This window comes from Eupeodes corollae, chromosome 2 (assembly GCF_945859685.1).
Source record: "Eupeodes corollae chromosome 2, idEupCoro1.1, whole genome shotgun sequence".
Classification (NCBI taxonomy): Eukaryota; Metazoa; Arthropoda; class Insecta; order Diptera; family Syrphidae; genus Eupeodes; species Eupeodes corollae.
Window position 1 is genome coordinate 100,713,073 of NC_079148.1, and position 20,677 is coordinate 100,733,749.

At 35.8% G+C, this 20,677-nt stretch overlaps 1 protein-coding gene across 2 annotated transcripts in view; it reads right to left on the bottom strand.

Annotated features, from left to right (window-relative positions):
• Positions 1-20,168, bottom strand: part of LOC129945868 (cyclin-dependent kinase 14) — a 446,135-nt gene extending 425,967 nt beyond the window's left edge. The window contains exon 1 of one of the 2 annotated variants that reach the window (XM_056055810.1): positions 18,928-20,168. In XM_056055810.1, the coding sequence (XP_055911785.1) occupies positions 18,928-19,006 (79 nt within the window). In that variant the 5' untranslated portion in view covers positions 19,007-20,168. The remainder of the gene's footprint in view (positions 1-18,927) is intronic. The other variant, XM_056055809.1, reaches the window with a different exon arrangement.
• Positions 20,169-20,677: the final 509 nt, after the last annotated feature.

Here is a 20,677-nt window from a genome sequence, read left to right on the forward strand (position 1 = left end):
ATTTCAATATCTTTTTCTATTTGATAAATTTTATTTGAAAACCAGTTTTTACCAATTTAAGTAGCAAAAAAAAAATACCTATTCGATTTTTCTAAAAAAATGTATTTTATATTAATAACAAAACTTTACAAGGAATGAAATAACTTTGAAGTCAAAGCCTTAATTTTTTCTCGAGGTATTGGGGTCGAACACTAGTTTTTACGAATTTTGTTTTGTATATTTTGTAGAAATTTTTAAATGCGATGATTTGTTTAGTTTGAAGGGAATATCTTAAGTCATTGCCAAAATAATCGGTAATCAGACCGATTTTAATGAATGTGTGGCAGTAAGCGAACTGCTTTAGAAAAGCAATAAATCGCGACAAACAATATAAAGTCCAACGTTCAGGTTGCCTATGTATAAGCGGATCGCTTCGCAAGAACCGATCTGCGGAATTGGATACCCTACTTTACCTAACACCTCTTGATATAAAGGCTGATTTTTAAGCGATTATATTTTTGGCAACAGTCAGTGGTTAAAACAGCTTACGCAGGTTTCGAGTTTTGTTTCACTGTCAAATATCTTAAGTTTGGTCTATAATTTACCCATGAATCGACTTACAAACGAACAATACTTGCAAATTATTGAATTTTATTATCAAATTGCGTGCTCTGTTAAAAAAGTTCATCGCGCACTTCTTCCATTTTATGGTCAGTCTAATCGATTAAACGTGCCCCGATGAATTTGTTAGCAAACATTGCCTTGTTTAGGGACATAAGATATTATATGTAGTGCATAAACAGGGAGTCTCTGCTGTGAAGCTTATGGTCTGAGAACGATGCATCATCAGGCCGAACTTATTGGTAAATGAGGTCGGCTATGAGTTAACCTAAAACGAGGTTCGTTACCAAGAGATATTAACAAACTTTTTTCGATCAAAAATTAAGGATATTTTTAACAAGACGATGCAATTTTTTTTCTTTGTACTGTTGATTCTTCAAAGGATATATGTGAAGGGTGATTTTTTAGCTATTATCTTTTTGGCAAAACTGGTTTAAACAGCTGACGCACGTTTTGTGTCTTGTTTCACTGTCAAACATCTTCAGTTTGGTCTATAATTAACCCATGAATCGATTTACAAATGAACAACGCTTGCAAAATTTATTGCATTTTATTATCAAAATGCGTGCTCTGTTAAGAAAGTTTATAGCGCACTTCTTCCATTTTATGCTCAGTTTAATCGACCCACTGAAGCGGCTATTCGGGCTATCGTGACTAAATTTCGCACCAAATTAACATTGTTGGACATTTAACCACCAAAACGCTTACGTAGAGTACGAACTGAAGAAAATATAGCAGCTGCATCGGCCAGTGTAATTTTAAGACCATCAATTATCGATTCGTCGCCGTTAGCAGCAATTGGGCCTCTGTTACTCTACAACGTAGAACATTTTGTGGAAGGATTTAGGTGTGCTGCCTTTCAAAATACAGCTGGCCGAAGGTCCACTTTTTTACCGAGTGAATATCAGCAAAAAGAATTGCAAGAGCTACCAATGCATCCACAAAAAGTCACGGTTTGGTGCGGTTTATGGGCTGGTGGCATCATTGGAACAGTGAGATGATATCCAACTTTTGTTGGCCAAAATGTAAGAGCTTGACTTGCATAACATGTGGTTTCAACAAGACGATGCCACATGCCACCGGAGAGGAGAGTTCGGTGAACATTTTATTTCAATTTTGGGACGGGTCAATTGGCCGCCTAGATCGTGCGATTTAACACCTTTAGATAATTTGTTGTGATGCTACCTTAAAGCTCAAGTCTATACAGACAAGCCTGATTCGATTAGTGCATTGGTAGACAGCCGAAATGTTGGAAAGAGTAGTGGACTAAGCGGATGTACCGTTTGAGGCGCAGTCAAGGTCTACATTTGCATGAAATAATCTTCAAACATTAAATTATGTGGACCGTACTAACGATTTAAATAAAGATTTCATGCATTTTTCTGAATTGTATGTGTTTTTTTGTATGGCTTTTAAAAAATCACCCTTTATTTAGCAAACAAATAACTGCAAGCTCTGCTATTCGCCCCCAAGTTTCGCCGCAGTGGATTAACAACAACATTCCAACGCACACAGACTATACCATCCCTCAACTGCAATTTGACAGAAACTTAGAGAAACCATATTGGTGGGCTGCTGAACTAGATTGTAGAAGGCTTTTCAATCGAACAAAAAAGACTAGACACCAAAAGATCGGGACTACTATAAAGAATCCTTCAAAAAGTATAAACTAGAATTGAGAATAACCAAAAGATCCTCATGGAGATCCTTCTGTAACTCCATAGAAGAATCCTCGGAGGCATCAAGGATAAGGAAGATTCTCTCGACAAATCCAACCATGCCTAGCTGTCTTAAAAACTCAGATTTTACATGGACTAACTCTTGCAAGGAAACACTAAACCTGCTACTAGACATCCACTTCCCGGATAGCTCCCAATCCGTTAATACAACAAACAGTCCTGGGTCGGGTAATAACTTAATTTTTCCTCAAGGTCTGGTTACATAGGAAAAATTGATATAAGCTTTGAATAGTTTCAAACCTTATAAATCTCCAGGTCCAGATCACATCGTATCAGCTGAGCTACAATTTACCATTGATATAACTTTGCCCATCATTGACATGATCTGCAAAAGTTGTATAAATCTGGTCTATATACCTCAGCGATGGAGAGATGTAAATTTAGTTTTATTCCCGAGGCGGGCAAATGCTCGCATTTCAACCCTAAAGGCCTAAGACCTATTAGCCTATTATCTTTTATTCTCAAAACTCTGGAACTATTGATCGATATCCATATACGTTATAGCATTGATAAAGGACTATCAATGTTTCAGCATGCTTACTACAAAGGGAAATCGGTAGAAACAGCCTTGCACACTCTGGTAAGAACTATCGAATACTCCCTAGAGCAAAAGGAATATACTATGGTGGCCTTCCTGGATATTGAGGGAGCTTTCAACGACGTTGACACATCCACTATCACTTCTGCTATAACGACCCTAAACGTCGAATACTCAATCTGTGAGTTGATTAATCTAATGCTAAAAAGCAGGATCATCAACTCTAAGTTGGGCACAAAAAGATCTGTCAGTAGAGGCACTCTGCAAGGAGGTGTTCTGTCCCTTCTCCTGTGGAACATAGTGGTTAACGAACTACTAATATCCCTTGAGAGGGAAGGCTACAGAGTGGTTGCATATGCCGATGATGTTGCTTTCGCCGTCACAGGGGAACATCCTAATACACTAAGAGACCTCCTCCAAAATGCACTTAATATGCTCACTAGATGGACTGATCACTGCATACTTAGTATTAATCCTCAAAAAAACGGAAATACAAGATCTCAGAAATTGTACCTCCTTCAATAAAAGGTGTACCACTAATTTTTATCAATGAAGCCAAATATCTTGGTCTGATATTGGACAAAAAATTAAGTTGGAAATCTAATATACAGGAAAGAATTTAAAAAGCTACAGCAGCTCTTTTCCTTTGCAAAAAAGCCATAGGAAGTAAATTGGGTTTTCAACCTAGCATAACCTACTGGCTATACACATCGGTAATCCGACCAATAGTTATGTACGGGGTTGCAGTATGGTGGACTGCAAAGTCACATACTACGACAAACTCAGCAGAGTCCAACGCACTGCATGTCTCTGCAAAAGCGAGGCATTGAGAACCACACCCTCAGCAGCGTTAGACACTCTCCTCCATCTGACACCCCTCGACATCTTCTGTAAACAAGTGGCAGCGAGTACAGCTATAAGACTCAAGACTATTTCTAAACCCCTATTTGGAAAAAACTTCCAGGTATCCATTCCATCCAGAGATGATTGAGAAGACAAAAAACTCCTGGATAACAAAAGTATTCATTTTTATACAGATGGACCCAAGACAAATGAGGGAGTTGGTAGTGGTGTGTACTGAGAAAAGCTTAATCTAAGCATCTCATTCCGCCTTCCTAATCATTGTAGCGTCTTCCAAGCGGAAATTTTAGCGATCAAAGAGGTTCTCTCCTGGCTAAGAGAAAACGTGATATCAACCTCTGATATCCGTATCTTCTCTGACAGTCAGGCTGCTATTAAATCTCTTGATGGTGTCTCAACCAAATCTCAAACGGCCCTCGATTGTCTATCGTCTCCTATGGAGATGGCGCAGCAATTTAACATTCACCTATGTTGGGTTCCGGGCCACAGAGACATCACGGGAAATTGTAGAGCCGATAAACTCGCTAAAAATGGAATCGTCATGCCTATTTCACCTGAAAGGGAGGACATAGGTATACCGATAGCCACATGTAAACTTATGCTAAAGGAAACAGCTTTTGCGATAGCAAATTCTAGGTGGCACAATTACAAACTCTAATGGAGATGGCACAACAATTAATTAATATTCAGCCCTGCTGGGTGCCGGGGTATAGATACATTCCAGGAAACTGTAAGGCAGATCAACTCGCCAGAAATGGTGCTGTTCAACCCAATCTACTACATGAACGAAATTTAATAAAAAACAGCAATGGAAGGTGGATTTGAATAAGGGTTAGGGTTAGAGTAGACCACTGAAAATGACTCAAATAATCAGTCCTAACAACAAAAAATGTTGAAAACTTCAAAGTTAATCTACAAAATAAGTCTTTCCTTAATTAAAAGTAAATAAAATAAATAGTTTAAAAAAAACTTTGCCAGAATGGTTGAGGGTAGTACTAAAGGGTGATTTTTTTGAGGTTAGGATTTTCATGCATTAGTATTTGACAGATCACGAGGGATTTCAGACATGGTGTCAAAGCGAAAGATGCTCAGTATGCTTTGACATTTCATCATGAATAGACTTACTAACGAGCAACGCTTGCAAATCATTGAATTTTATTACCAAAATCAGTGTTCGGGTCGAAATTTGTTTCACGCTTTACGTCCGATTTATGGTCTACATAATCGACCAAGTGAGCAAATAATTAATGCGATTGTGACCAAGTTTCGCACTCAGTTTACTTTATTGGACATTAAACCAACCACACGAATGCGTACAGTGCGTACAGAAGAGAAAATTGCGTCTGTTTCTGAGAGTGTTGCTGAAGACCGTGAAATGTCGATTCGTCGCCGTTCGCAGCAATTGGGTTTGTGTTATTCGACCACATGGAAGATTTTACGCAAAGATCTTGGTGTAAAACCGTATAAAATACAGCTCGTGCTAGAACTGAAGCCGAACGATCTGCCACAACGTCGAATTTTCAGTGAATGGGCCCTAGAAAAGTTGGCAGAAAAACCGCTTTTTTATCGACAAATTTTGTTCAGCGATGAGGCTCATTTCTGGTTGAATGGCTACGTAAATAAGCAAAATTGCTGCATTTGAAGTGAAGAGCAACCAGAAGCCGTTCAAGAACTGCCCATGCATCCCGAAAAATGCACTGTTTGGTGTGATTTGTACGCTGGTGGAATCATTGGACCGTATTTTTTCAAAGATGCTGTTGGACGCAACGTTATGGTGAATGGCGATCGCTATCGTTCAATGCTAACAAACTTTTTGTTGCCAAAAATGGAAGAACTGAACTTGGTTGACATGTGGTTTCAACAAGATGGCGCTACATGCCACACAGCTCGCGATTCTATGGCCATTTTGAGGGAAAACTTCGGAGAACAATTCATCTCAATGAATGGACCGGTAAGTTGGCCACCAAGATCATGCGATTTGACGCCTTTAGACTATTTTTTGTGGGGCTACGTCAAGTCTAAAGTCTACACAAATAAGCCAGCAACTATTCCATCTTTGGAAGACAACATTTCCGAAGAAATTTGGGCTATTCCGGCCGAAATGCTCGAAAAAGTTACCCAAAATTGGACTTTCCGAATGGACCACCTAAGACGCAGCCGCGGTCAACATTTAAATAAAATTATCTTCAAAAAGTAAATGTCATGGACCAATCTAACGTTTCAAATAAAGAATCGATGAGATTTTGCAAATTTTATACGTTTTTTTTTTTTTTAAAGTTTTATTTTATTTTATTTTATTTATTTAAGAAATTGTAAATCACTGATTTTGTCATTCTTGATCTTGGTCCTTAATTTATAGGTAAATTTTGTTTTCCGAATTATGGATTAACTTTGCAACAGAGCTTGTAAAACAATCATTTGCAAATTAGGAAGAAATTGAATACAAATGTTGGCGTTCTCAAAACCTATTAGCTATTGATGAAATTCCCATCAGTAACATTTTGTCTTATCACTCACATGAACGCCTTGAGTGTGCATAAGTAAATTCTTAAAAAAAAAAAACACTGTACATCAGTGTTTCAAAAATATCCTCATAATCATTTTCTACCTTAAATATACTCTTTGTTGAGTAAGTTCGACATCGTTCAAAAAAAGAATAAAACTTAAATAAAAACACTTTATTCCATAATTTCCATTAAATGAACGAAAAGAAAAATCCACGTGGGACTTAGTGCAACAGCATCATAATAAATTATCATCTCTGATGACACTTTTTCTTCAAATGAACATCGCATTAACGTTTTTATTATTATTTTGTGTGTTTCTTCAACATTATTTTCGTTAAGAGTAGAAAATATGAAAAATTCTTCTACTTCCTTTTTATTTGTTTGTCCTTTTATTTAACGTGGGTATATCTATATGTTCATTTATTTTTAGACGTTAAAATGACATTGTCATTTTCTTAACGTCTTCTCGTAGGTACCAACTATAACTTTTTCCAAGATGATAAAAAACTAGAACCTAGCTTGCATGCTCTATCCAGAAGAAACAATTTTTCTGGTAGGTACCTATACTCTCTAGCCGGCTTAATTTGTTTTTATTTTGTTTGTACTTTTTGTACAACCAACATTCTTCGTGGCGAAACAAGTTTTTAGCACACAAAAATGTTCAAGCAATCGAAGGCAGAAATGTTGTTCAATCAGAAAATCAGGAATTGTCAAGAAAAACCCTCAACCTCAACTATTGCAAGAAAAGGCCTCATATAGATAGGCTATGATGTTGATGTATGTTTGTTTGTATGCGCAGCGCACAATACAAATGCAAACACAATGTTGTACTTATACGGGTTGCCATCACTGTTAGTTTGAAACTAACTTAATTTTTTTTTTTTATCACAGTTCTAAAAAGCAAAGTGATTCCGTTCAACACGAAAAATCAAAATAAGAAAATATTTGGAATACGAAATGTTCACTGCGAAAAGATATTCAAAACTCAGGGATTTGATGTTAGAAATTTACTACTATGCACAAATTACTCGGAAAAGTAAGCTTTAGCATAGGAATGGTTTTGGGCGATTAAAGAAGCACTATCCTTGCTCAAGGAAAAAGTTATATCTTGCAAGCATATACGAATCTTCTCGGACAGCCAAGCCGCTCTTAAATCACTCGCGTCTATCTTCACAAACTCTCAAATAGTCCAAGATTGTCGATCATCTCTGAATGAGATGACGGAACAGTTTAATATTCACCTCATTTGGGTGCCGGGCCACAGAGACATTCAGGGAAATTTCAAAACAGATGAGCTCACGAAAAACGGAACACTTTTGCCTAATGTTAGACAAAAACATAACATAGGAACACCACTTGCTACATGCTAATATCTTCTCAAACAATATGCTCTAGAATCAACAAATGCTAGATGGTCACAGAGTACCACCTGCCTACCAACCAAGCAAATATGGCCAAGCATAGACTTAAAACGGTCAAAAGGCTTGATATCTCTAAACAGACAAAAGCTCTATAATTGGAATTATAACAGGACACTGCCTCATAGGAAGACATGCTCTGAGGCTAGGGGTCTACACAAATGACTTCTGTAGAAGCTGCATGGACGAGAAGGTAGAGGAAACAGTCCAACACCTTCTATGTACATGTCCAGCACTCTCCATTAGAAGGAATAACTTTCTCGGTAATCCCTTCTTCTTCTTCTTCTTTATAATTTACAAATAGCAGAAAAAAAATTAAATTGCTAAAAACCTCGCTGCAGTAGAGCATAATAGGGACGATCAAAACTTTAGCTAACCCACAAAAAACGAAGACCACCATAGATCCTACCTAACCCAATTTTTATATGACTCTTCCAGGTTAAGTTTGTATCGAAAGTAAGACCAAGGATTTTTGCAGAAGCAACAAAATCGGTTACAGAATTGTTAAAATATATTTCGGGAAAATATGAGGTATCTATATTAGTTTTTGAAATCACTAAGTACTTTTATTTCTTACGATTTAAAAAGATCTTCATTAATTTCATGTGCACCATTCTTAGCCATACCTAATGGAAAACTGTGGTACAGTTGCACATCATCTGCATACATGTGTATGGATGAGCTAAGCGACAAAGAAGAAAGTTCATTGATATACATTGTAAATAGCAAAGGGCCCAAAATTGAACCCTGAGGAACACCACAATGCAAAGGAAGAAAGGAAGACATTGCATCATTAGCATGAACTGCATGAAATCTCATAGAAAGATAAGACCGAATTAAATTTGTTGATGGCGCAGAAAAATTAAAGAGATGTTCAATATTTTCGCAAAGTTTCTCGATATTGACGGTATCGAAAGCCTTCGAAAAATCTAAGAGAGTGAGAATGGTCACTTTATCATTGTCTATAGCTTGCCTAATGTTTTTCACCACCTCAATTAAAGCCGTGGTACAGCTGTGCCTCGGTCCGAAACCAGACTGATTGGATGATATCATTTTGTTATTGTTCAGAAAAGAGCGCATTTGGTTATTAATTAATTTTTCTACGGCTTTTGAAAGAAAAGGCAAAATGGCGATGGATCGACAATTACCACAATCACGATTTTTAAGAACAGGTATGACCTTAGCTTGTTTGGAAGCAGAGGGAAAGGTACTGGTCATAAAGATTGTGTTAACTGTGTGCGTTATGTATTTCAGAACGTAAGGTAATATGGCTTTTAAGAAAACTGGATGTATACCATCAATACCCACGGTGTTAGATTTGATGGCTAAGAGGCTTTCAGCCTCATCAACCGTAGAGATATAAAAACGTGAAGGCAGCTCATTCAATTGATAATCAGGAAAATGCGACACATTAGAACTATTTTCAAGGCCTTCTATAGTTACTGAAGTGATTTTTTTATTAAGTTCGACGTTCCCTTATTAAAGCCTTAATATTATTGTTAAACCAAGACTGATTTTTCCTTCGAAACTGCTTTATAGCCAAGGGAACATGTAAGTCATAGAGATACTTTATATTCGTTTGAAGAAATAATATTTGGTCATCTACAGAAAGGATACCGTATATTCGAAACCACTCAATATTATTGAGATCTATTTCTAACTGCTGGGGATTTAACCATATTGCTGGGAAGTGTTCCAAAAAAATAGTTTGTGCTAAATGTGGTGATGATCATGACACTCGAGATTGTACATGTAATGACCTTAAATGTAATAATTGTATCGATGCAAATAAAAAATTCGGGTTTTCATTAGATGTTAATCATGACGCTAGAGATAAAAATTGTTCAGTTTTTAAAAATAAATATCAATTGGAAAAAAACAAAGTAGAGTTTTAGCAACCAGAGCATGTTCAAGCGTTGTATTTAAACATCCAAAGTATTTTGAGCAACTTCACTGAACTTGAAACAGTAGTGCAAAATAACCGATTTGAATTTATAATATTATCTGAAACTTGCGTAACCTCTGAAATCGATGACAATGAACTATTTTTAAAGAACTATAATATTAACAGATGTGACAGTGAATCAAGACATACCGGTGGTGTAATAATTTTTGTGAATGAAAGGTGGCAAACTGAAACTCTACAAGTTTTATCAATAAACAAGGATATCTGGTGGTTGTCATTAAGAGTTTTTTGTGAAACATACTCATTTATACTAGTGGCATTATATAGGTCACCAAGTTGCTCAAAAAGTGTTTTTTGTGAAAAATTTATTGAATGGGTTGATGAACTTAATGAGCGTTCGGACGAAATACTTATCGTTGGTGACTTTAATATCGACTGGTTCCAGTCAAATGACGTTTACAAGAAAAATATTGAAAGATATATAAAAACAAACGGTTTAAAACAACTTGTGAATTCTCCCACTAGAATAACTAAATCTTCAAAAACGCTAATTGACTTTGCTATTACGAATTCAAAAAAAATTACGGTTAAAACTGCCCCTGATTTCAAAATTACCGATCATGAATCTGTTTTAATCAATATTAATATAAAAATAAAAAAAGAGATTAAAAAGAAAAAGTTGACGGTGCTGAAATATAATCGAGCAAATTTTGAATATCATTTAAATTTAAGTAACATCTATAACATTTGTTATCTAAATGAAACGAATGAAATGAGTCTGATATTTAAAAATATTATCGAACAAACTGCAAATTCATTTATTAAAACTATAAACGTGTGTGAAGATGGATTTGAATGGTTTAGTAACCAACTTCGAATATTGAAACATCAAAAAATTGCCGCTTATAATAAGGCCCGTTTTACAAATAATTCGAGAGATTGGTATAGTTATACAAATTTGAGAAATAATTACAAATACGAGATAAACAAAGCAAAAAGTAACTTTATTAAAAATAAAATAATCAGTTCAACTGATCAAAAATCAATGTGGAGAAATATTAAACAATTTGTTCTTAAAGAAAAACAATCGCTAATCTCTGAAATTGTGTTGAAAGATGTAATGTGTAGTGTCAATTCAATTATAGCAAACAAGTTTAATAAGTATTTTGTTGAAAGTATAACGGAAATCAATGACTCCATCCCTTATGCCCCATTCGTAAATTATATTACAAGAAACCCGATAGAGTTCACTTTTTCTGAAATACAATTGGCTGATTTGAAAAAAGTTTTTGATAAAATTAAAAACAAACGAGATCCTAATTATATAAATATTAAGATTTTTAAAGACATGATCAATTGGATTGGTCCTCCATTGGTGAAAATAATAAACCAGTCTTTTAGTGATGGTGAGTTTCCGAACTCTTGGAAAGTGTCTCAAATAACTCCAATCCCGAAAGTTAAGAATTCAAAAAAATGCGAAGACTTTAGACCAATTAATGCCCTCCCTCTTTATGAAAAAGTGCTCGAAAAAGTTGCATATATTCAACTGGAATCATTTTTCGAAAATAATAAGTTGATAATTGAAAACCAGTCCGGGTTCAGAAAACAACATTCATGTGAAAGTGCACTTAATATGGTAATCGCAAATTGGAAACAACAACTCGATACAAAAACGAAAATAATATGTGTTTTTCTTGATTTAAAACGAGCATTTGAGACAGTTGATAGAGCAATTTTATTCGAAAAATTGGAACAGTATGGAGTTCGTGCTGAATCATTAAATTGGATGACCTCGTATCTGTCAAATCGTAAACAACAAACTAAAGTGAACAATGTAATATCAGAAGAAGCTGCAATCAATATTGGCGTTCCCCAAGGTTCTATTTTAGGAACATTTTTATTTAACATCTATATAAATGATATTACAAAAGTTTTAAGAAATAGTGAATGTGCATTATTTGCAGATGATGGTTTATTGTTTTTAAAATGTGACGACTTAGAAGATGGTGTAATGAAAATGCAATCTGATTTAGATAGTCTTAGTTTATGGCTCAGAGCAAATAGATTAAAGATTAATGTTGCTAAAACCAAAATTATGATTTTAAGTAATAATTTAAGAGATTCTGCTGTAAATATAAAAGTTGATGGTCAAAATCTTGAAATGGTAGCAGATATAAAATATCTTGGTGTTGTCATAGATAATAAGTTGACATTTAATAAACATATTGACTATATTGAAAAGAAAATTGTTAAAAAAATAAATCTACTTAAACGAATTCGTAAAAACATATCAACATTAAGTGCAATACAAATATTTAACGTAATTATAAAACCCCATTTTGAATATTGTTCATCTGTCCTTTTTTTGTCGAATCAAAGTATGTTAAATAGACTCCAAAAACTTCAAAACAAAGCCATGAGAATTATCTTAAAGTGCAATATTTATACACCTATATGTTATATGTTGGATGTGTTGATGTGGTTAAATGTTAGAGAAAGGATCCTTTTGAATGTTTTGCTATTTATTTTCAAAATAAAAACAATCTCATGCCGTTTTATTTGTCACGTTTGTTAAACTATGTTGGTAATGTGCAACCCTTTAATTTAAGAAACAATCAAGATTTTAGACTACCTATGGCAAGAACAACTGCGAGTCAGAACAGTATTTTTTACAAAGGACTTCAAGCTTTCAATGATTTACCAAGTGAATTAAAGACTGAATTAAATGTAAAAGTTTTCAAACGAAAAATTATAGCGCATATAAAAACTCAGCGCAATGTATCATTATAAATGTAAATTATAAACATTCATATACATAATTATATTATTAAGTTTATTTAAAAAATTGTTAAATTATTTATTTCTTTGATGTTAAGCTCTCTTATTCCACTCCATATAATATAAAATTAATGTAAATTTATATCATTTGTAATCAAATAGTTGAAAAGCTAAATAAACACACATACATACATACTGCCGTCTATCGACATTTTTAAAATCTCTAAAGCTTTAATTAGAAGGTTGATTCATTGGTGTACATTCAAAGGTTAAATAAATTAAATCATGATGAGAGAAATAAGAAGCAGGTAGTTGGTCATACAGAAGAACTTTGCTAAGATGACTAACAAAAAACAAGTCAAGTGGAGTGCTAAAGTCCTTGGTAAAATGAGTAGGTGTTAAAGTATTTACTGGAAATAGGCCAAGAGATGCCATTCTATCCGTAAGCTCAGAGCTCTTGAGGACATTGTTACTAAAATCTCCAGCAACGATAACAGACGGTGACACATATAATAGTTCATCCAATATTGAGAAGAGAGGTGATATGTCTATATTCCGAAGAGGACGATACACTGACCCTATCATTATTTTATTGTTATTACACCTTATTTCAACAAATCCACAGAGAACCATGTTTCACTAACACAAACCATGTCAATCTTAGAATTTATAAATAAATACCAAAATCTATCTAATTTTGGATTCAAACTTTGAGTATTGATATGGCAGACTTTCAATCCAGTGGACTGTATCCACTTCTCATGAAATAAACTTGAAGAACTGCATATACATAAAGGTGTTTCAACGGCAAGCTACGACGATCTTGAAATAAAGGCCAACTACTTGTTAACCTTGATTTCTTACAAATGATTCGGACAGTATGTTTTTGCGATGTAATTATGGGATCAAGCGTGTTTTGATTTGCACCTCCTCAACTAGTTCTTCCATATTGTAGCTTAGAATGAACGAGCCCATAATATATTGTTGTTAATAGATTTTTTGTACAAGTTCGTTTTAATAAGAACATTTTACGTGTTACGGACATTAAGTACTTTTTTAATTCTCTGTTTTAAATTTTTGTCAATTGTAACTCCTAAACATTTAAAACTATTACGAATTCGATTTCAAAACAATCATTGGAACAAGGTGTCATATGTTCAAAGCTGGATTTTCTACAAGAATGTGTAGCTAAGCTAAGTTTCTTGCATGTTCCTGAATGGAAGATAACTAACAGTCCAAGATTGGAGCTGTTTGTTTTAAATTGCAAACCATTATTTTTGTTTTTTTTTTTTCACTTAAAATGAGCTCACGCCTTGAAAACCATTATCTTAGTACATTTAAATCTTTTTGTAAAATAGCGATCAATTCAAATAGCGAATTGCTAACATATATCAGAGCCATATCATCAGCGAACGCTGTTATTTTGCTAATTGATGATTGTTTGAAGACAGGGTTTATGTATATCAAAAACAATATTGGACCTAGCACAGATCCTTGGGGAACACCGGTAGAAAGCTCTTGAACATCGCTAAATATTCTATAGATTCTAACTTTTTGATGTTTGCGGATAAATAGGAAGCAAACCAATCGAAAACCGGGCCTCTAAATCCAGTTTTATATATTTTTCCTAAAAGGATCTGATAATTGACCAAATTAGTACGGCTTTCGAAGCAATAGGGCCAGTGGTGATCTCATGGTTCATCTCACCGAACAGTGAAACCAATCTTTACATCGCTTTTGAGAAAGTAAGATTATTACACTTGAAATTTCAAAAGCATTTGATAGGGTTTGGTATTAGGCTCTCTTATCGAAAATGTGTGTTTTCGGTTTGCGTGAACCCCTGCTTCATTGGATTAGTAATTACCTTTCGGATCTTTCAATATAAGTAGTATTGGATGGATTTAAGTCTGAAGACCATACAATGAATGCTGGTGTGCCCCAGGGCTCTGTTCTATCTCCACCACTCTTTCTAATTTTTATTAATGATCTCCTGTCTGCCACATCTTATCCAATACATTGTTTCGCTGACGATAGTACTCTTAGTTTTTCATATTCGTTTTCAGACTCACATTCGCCTTCTTCGGATGTGGGACCGCAACGACAAAATATGATAAGCTCATTAAATTCCGACCTAAACAGCATTGTTCAATGGGCATTAAGAAACCGCGTGAAATTTAATGCTTCGAAAACGCAATGCTGTCTTGTATCGTTAAAGTGAGATATACCCCCTTGCTATTATCGTTGGATGGCACTTGCATCAATGAGACTGAACACCTCGATATTCTTGTGGAACGCGATGTCGTCAAAAATGTCGCAAGGTGTGGTTTCCTTAGGCGATGCAATCAATATTTCACCCCTTCTGATCTGACTGTTATCTACAAGACTTATATACGTTCAAAGCTTGAGTATAACTCCCATTTCTTGGAAGGTGCTCCTGCAACTTACTTAAGCCTCTTGGATGGTATTGAACGTAGAGCATTTAAATTGATAGTATCATCATAAGTTCATTTACTTCGCTTGAACATCGTCGTAAGGCCTCTTGTCTGACCCTTTTTATCGTTATTTTAACAGCTTATGCTCTAGTAAATAGCCAGTTGCATTCCTCCTCTTAAACAGTTCAACCGTAAAACTCGAGCTTCTAGGAATGCTCATAAGCATACCCTCGGCCGTACTGTCAAATACAGAGATTCGCTCTTTAGCCGTACTACGCGAATGTGGAATGCCTTACCACACTCTGTCTTTCCTAGTCATTGCAATATTCAGGAATTCAAAACCAATGTGCACCGACATCTCCTTTTAAACCCTCTCTTCTCTTTCTAGTGCTCACACAGTGATTCTTCATAATAAGGGTAGTAATATCCCCTTAAGTGTGTGTTTATTATAAAAGAAAACAACCAAATGCTTTGGTCAGATCAATAAACAACGCTAGAACACTCTTATTGTTGTTAAAACTATCGCTCACCTAATTGAGTAAATAAAACATTGACTCTGCTAAGAGTGAAGTCACTTTAGATAACTTTGAGGGTGAAATATTATCGGATATTTTTAATGGTCCCGTTTGTATATGACAGAACGAACGGAGAAAGTCAATTAGAGAGAATTGACACCAATATTTCGGCCTGAAATCTTTTAAGATTATCTCTAAACAGACATTTTTAATGATAGCTATAAACGACCTGCCAAAAAAAAAATCCAATATTTGTTTTCAATGATGAACACCAATGATAGCTATAACTGGCACCTAAGAGATGTCACGACCAAAACATCTAATTTTAAAACTTTAGAAGGAAGTTAAGTTTCAAGAAATGGTGTTTAAGTGGAAACTTCGACTTCTATGGACCAAGAAGTGACTTGTTTAGAATTTCTCTGGCCTAGAATTAGAACATCCATACCGATGGAACAGGCTAGCTACAAATTATCAGGCATAATTATTCCAAAGTAAAATAAGCTGAACCCATGGGGAAACAACTGATTACTTTTTAAACAAATGGAAAGTACTTATAACCAAAAGGAGGAAACACTTTGGACACCACAGAGTGAAAGAAAACATTTTTCTCTCCCTGATGGGTCCTCGAATACTTAAGTTTCTAAAGAAAATATGCTTAGAGGAAAACTGTAGAATTTAAATCCTTATCCAGCAGTGCCCTTGGCGTGATGGTTAGTGCGTTGGACTGTCATTCTAGAGGTCTTTTGTTCAATCTCTGGCTGTGCTACCCAAAGTTTTTTTTTCACTGCCTCTTGAGAGGAATTGACAATTCCTCCAATAGTAGTTCTTGTGATAAAAAAGTGCTTTCTCAAACAAGCCGTTCGGATTCGGCTTAAAACTGTAGGTCACCTCTATCCCAGACAATGGACAGGTTCAGACAACATAAGGTACATAATTTGCAGTCAACTACTTTCTTTGAACCTACATTTTGACCAAGGCATCTAGATAGTCGGTAAAGTGCCATAAACTTCAAATTTGGAACTTTACTTCACTAATCTTTACTTTATGCTGATCGTGCAGAAACTATTAAAAACATAAATAAAACTTCTTAGGCAAAGTAAAAGTCTATCTCGACTCGTATTTTGTGCTTTATTAAGGGAGATTATTCCCGACTAACTTTCCAATGAAATGGCCTTAATTGGAAGGAAATTTTTTAACAGCCAATCAGATAATATAAACATGACTTACTTTTAAGTCCCCTATGTCGCCTGAACCTGTCAAATATTTCTCGCATACAGGAATGGTTGAAAGTTGTAAGTCATTGGGCCCTAGTTCTGAACGGACTGTTGCACCATCTTATTTATTTATTCTTATCCAGCTCTAAAAGGAGGAGGAGGAGGAAGAAGATGGGTTTAGTGGTCAATGAGGGCAAGACCAAGTATATGCTGTCATCAAAAAAGGACATTGAACAACGACGTCTTGGACAAAACGTCACCATGGACAGCTATAACTTCGAGGTAGTTAAGGACTTTGTCTACCTAGGCACCGCTATAAACACAGAATACGACACCAGCGCTGAAATCAAACGAAGAATAACTCTTGCAAATCGCTGCATCTTTGGTCTTAGAAGCCAATTGAGAAGTAAAGTCCTCTCTCGAGCATCTAAAATCACCATCTATAAGGCACTCATCATCCCGGTCCTCATTTATGGCGCTGAGGCCTGGACCCTGTCAAAGAAAGATGAGAGCATCTTAGGATGCTTCGAGAGAAAAATTCTTCAGGTGATTTTTGGCCCGTAGGCATAGATGGAGAATGGAGGAGAAGATATAATGACGAACTGTACAGCGACACTGACCTAGTTAGCAGAATAAAAGTCTAACGGCTTAGATGGCTAGGTCATGTAGAGCGAATGGACATCAACGCTCCAGCCCGGAACATCTTCGAATCCAATCCTGTGGAACGGCGCAGTGGAGGAAGACCGCGACTCAGGTGGCGCACCCAGGTGGGAGAGGACCTTAACCAACTGGGCGTGCGCAACTGGAGACAGTTAGTTAGGGACCGAGCTGGCTGGAGACGCTTGTTGGTTGAGGCCCAGGTCCGCCCAGGTCCGCCCCGGACTGTAGCGCTACCTTTAGTAATTAAGTAAGCTCTAAAAGGAGAAGCAATATATTTTTAGGTCAAACTAAATTCATTAACTCAAACTCTTTACTTTAGAAACATTATCAAATTACATTAGTGCCAAGTTTCCATACGCTTTAAAAAAATATTTTGATAGCAACAACTGGTTATGAAATTTTGATTCAATGTTAGAGTTTTATACAGATGGTTCAAATACAATAGAAGGGTTTGATGGAGATGTGTACTCTGAACGACTGAAATTAAGTCTCTCATTTCGCCTTCCTAATCATTGTAGAGTGTTCCAGGCGGAACTTTTGGCGATAAAAGAAGTCTTATTCTGGCTTAAATAAAACGTGATATCAATATCTGATATCCGTATCTTCTTAGATAGTCAGGCCGCTATCAAATCTCTGGACTCCGTCTCTACAAACTCTATAATAGCCCATAACTGTCGATGATCTATAATGGAGATGGCACAACAGTAGAGGGCCATAGAGACATTCCAGGTAACTGTAAGGCAGATGAACTCCCCAGGAACGGTACAGTACAGCCCATGCTACCACGTTTGGCAACTACTGGCATACCAATCGCTACTTGTAAACAGTTGCTAATGCAAGACGCTACGAAGAAGGCAAACACCAGGTGGAAAAACATCACCACTTGTCAGGTCACAAAAAACATCTGGCCAACACTGGATTTAAAACGTTCAAGGTGCTTGATATCTCTAAGCAGATCTCATATTAGCTCGATAACAGGTGCCACAACCGGGTACTGCCTAATAGAAAGGCACGCCAAGCGGCTAGTCGTGTTCTCAAATAACTTAGCAGAACCTGTGTGGACGAGAAGGATGAGGAAACAGTTCTTCACCTTCTCTGTACATGCCCTGCTTTAGCTCGAAAACGCACGAATTACCTAGTAGAATTCTTCTTTAACGATCTAAAGGATCTTAATCATATCAGCATAGTCAGCCTCTCAAGTTTCGTAAGGGACTCAAGCTGATTCCATTAAGCTTAGGAGGAAGCCTCAAGATTCATATGGTATCACAATGGTCCATTAAACTGGCCTAAGTGTGTCCGTTTCCATCATGGACAGCCACTTTAACCTAACCTAACCCAGAGTTAGTGTATTTTATAATTCAATTCAAATTAATTCTTTGGCTACTTAAAGTTTAAGATTAAGCTTTTGTTTAAATGTCACCATTATAAGTTCAAAAGACTAAACAAAACTAAAAACTAATCCTTCAATCAAAACCATCAATATAAGACTTGCTTTCCCAATAGAATTTTGAATACAATGTGTCATGGCAACCCTGCTTGCTTCTGTCAAAGTCATGTTAGGAATTCATGAAAAAAGGAAACTCATAACTCCAACACAACCAAATCCCTAGAGGACGTGGAAAGGACTCATTGCTACTGTTTAAATACGAACATATTCTGCCACTACAGGTTTTTGTTGAATCCCCAAAACAACCAAGGTAACCTAGTAATTGGGCCTTGGGTATTTGGAGACTAGCGTTCAATTTAATTTTTGACTTACCATCTTTAGAGTTTTTTGTTGTTTGACTCGAACTGTCACCTCCACCAGCTGATAAGCTCCTCTCCATTGAGCAGTGCATTCACTTGACTCCTCTACCTGCCGCAGCAAAAGATCACAGACTCTTCTTCAATTCTACAGATTTCTGATTAGCAAACAAAAGTTTGTGGTTTTTCTTTTATCTCTGCCTCTCGGACTCGGCTCGGCTTCACGTGGCGAGAAGAACAAAACGAAGACGTTGACGGCGCGGCGCGGTGCGGCGGCGACGAAGGAAACTTATTCTTCAGCTTTTCTTTTATTTACAGAAATTAGAAAATAACTCACTCAATACATCTCAAGCACTTGCACTCAAATAAAAATTAACCAAAAAAAAAAAACCAACGGGACACACGAAATTAAACAGAAATAAAACCAAATAAAAAAATTAAAATTAAAAAAGAAATTAAAATAAAAACGAGACGAATTTTTCTTCTTTCTTGATGTTGTTGATGCTGCTCTTGGAGGAGCTCCGACTTCGACGACTTCAGGTGAACGAAATTAGGAGAAAAACGCACAAACGTTGTCGTTATCGGTGTCGATGTCGAAGAAGACAACGACGCGATGGGGGCAGGGTAACTGACAGAGGGAACGACAACGAACACTGAGTGAGGACGAGGAAGAGCTCTTGGTATCTTTTTTGTTAGATTTGTATTTTTAATTAAACACGATTCACTTGGAATTTAAAGAAAACACAAAACAGAACACATTTACGCAAATTTCTCTTGATTTTCTTTTAATTTCGCGGCGAAATGATTGATTTTCTTTTGTATTTTTTTGTTTCTTATTTCAGTGTAATGTGTGGCAACTGGCAATCACTGTTTTGTTGTTGTTGTTTTTTTGTTACTGGAATGCGATTGCATGGAATTCAATTCAATTCACTTCACTTTGGCGAGGGATTGGGACTTGGATTGGATTTCTTTTCTTCTTTTGCTGTTCTTGATTCTCTTGTTGGGTTCTTGATTGCTAGTTGGTGGTGCTTCTGCTGTGAATCCTTGGGATAATGTTAAATTTGACGCGTTATATCACTTCATTAGTGGTTTATTTGAATTGATTTCGATTGGATATTGATTCGCGCAGTGTATTTTCGGTAATTGTTAATTTATTAACGATTATTTCTACATGAAATTTAATATTTTCTTGCTGCACGAAATTAGATGAAGTAAACGCGGCCATTAAGGGCAACCCGGAACTAAAAGCGAAGATAGTTGCATTTGGAAATGTTATTTTTTTTAATTTTTTGAAGGGTAGTTTGACAATTGGAAATATGAAGCGAATTTGAATGTGCGCAAAGGCGAATGTCAGATTGAACTGGAATAATTATAAAAGTAGTTGGAAACAAATTATTTGATATTTTAGAAAATCGAAAGAAAATCAGATATTTGAAAGATTTGCAACACGTTTTTGTGAATAATTTCAATAAATGGTCAGTAAATAATATTTCCATATATATATTACGGCGAAGATATGGTTTATATTTAATATAGAGATGGCGCTGAGAACCAAGATAATATTCACTATAACAGGGATGGCGTTGAGGGACAGAAGAGATACTTGTTATTTAATTTATACATATACCCAAAACTCTGCGCTTCCAATACGAGTGCTTCTTTATTATATGTCGAAATGCTTAAAATATGAATACTGAATAATAGCTTACTCGTCTAGGTTCAGAAAAATAAACTATTTCAAATATTGAACGTTTATTAAAATGTTG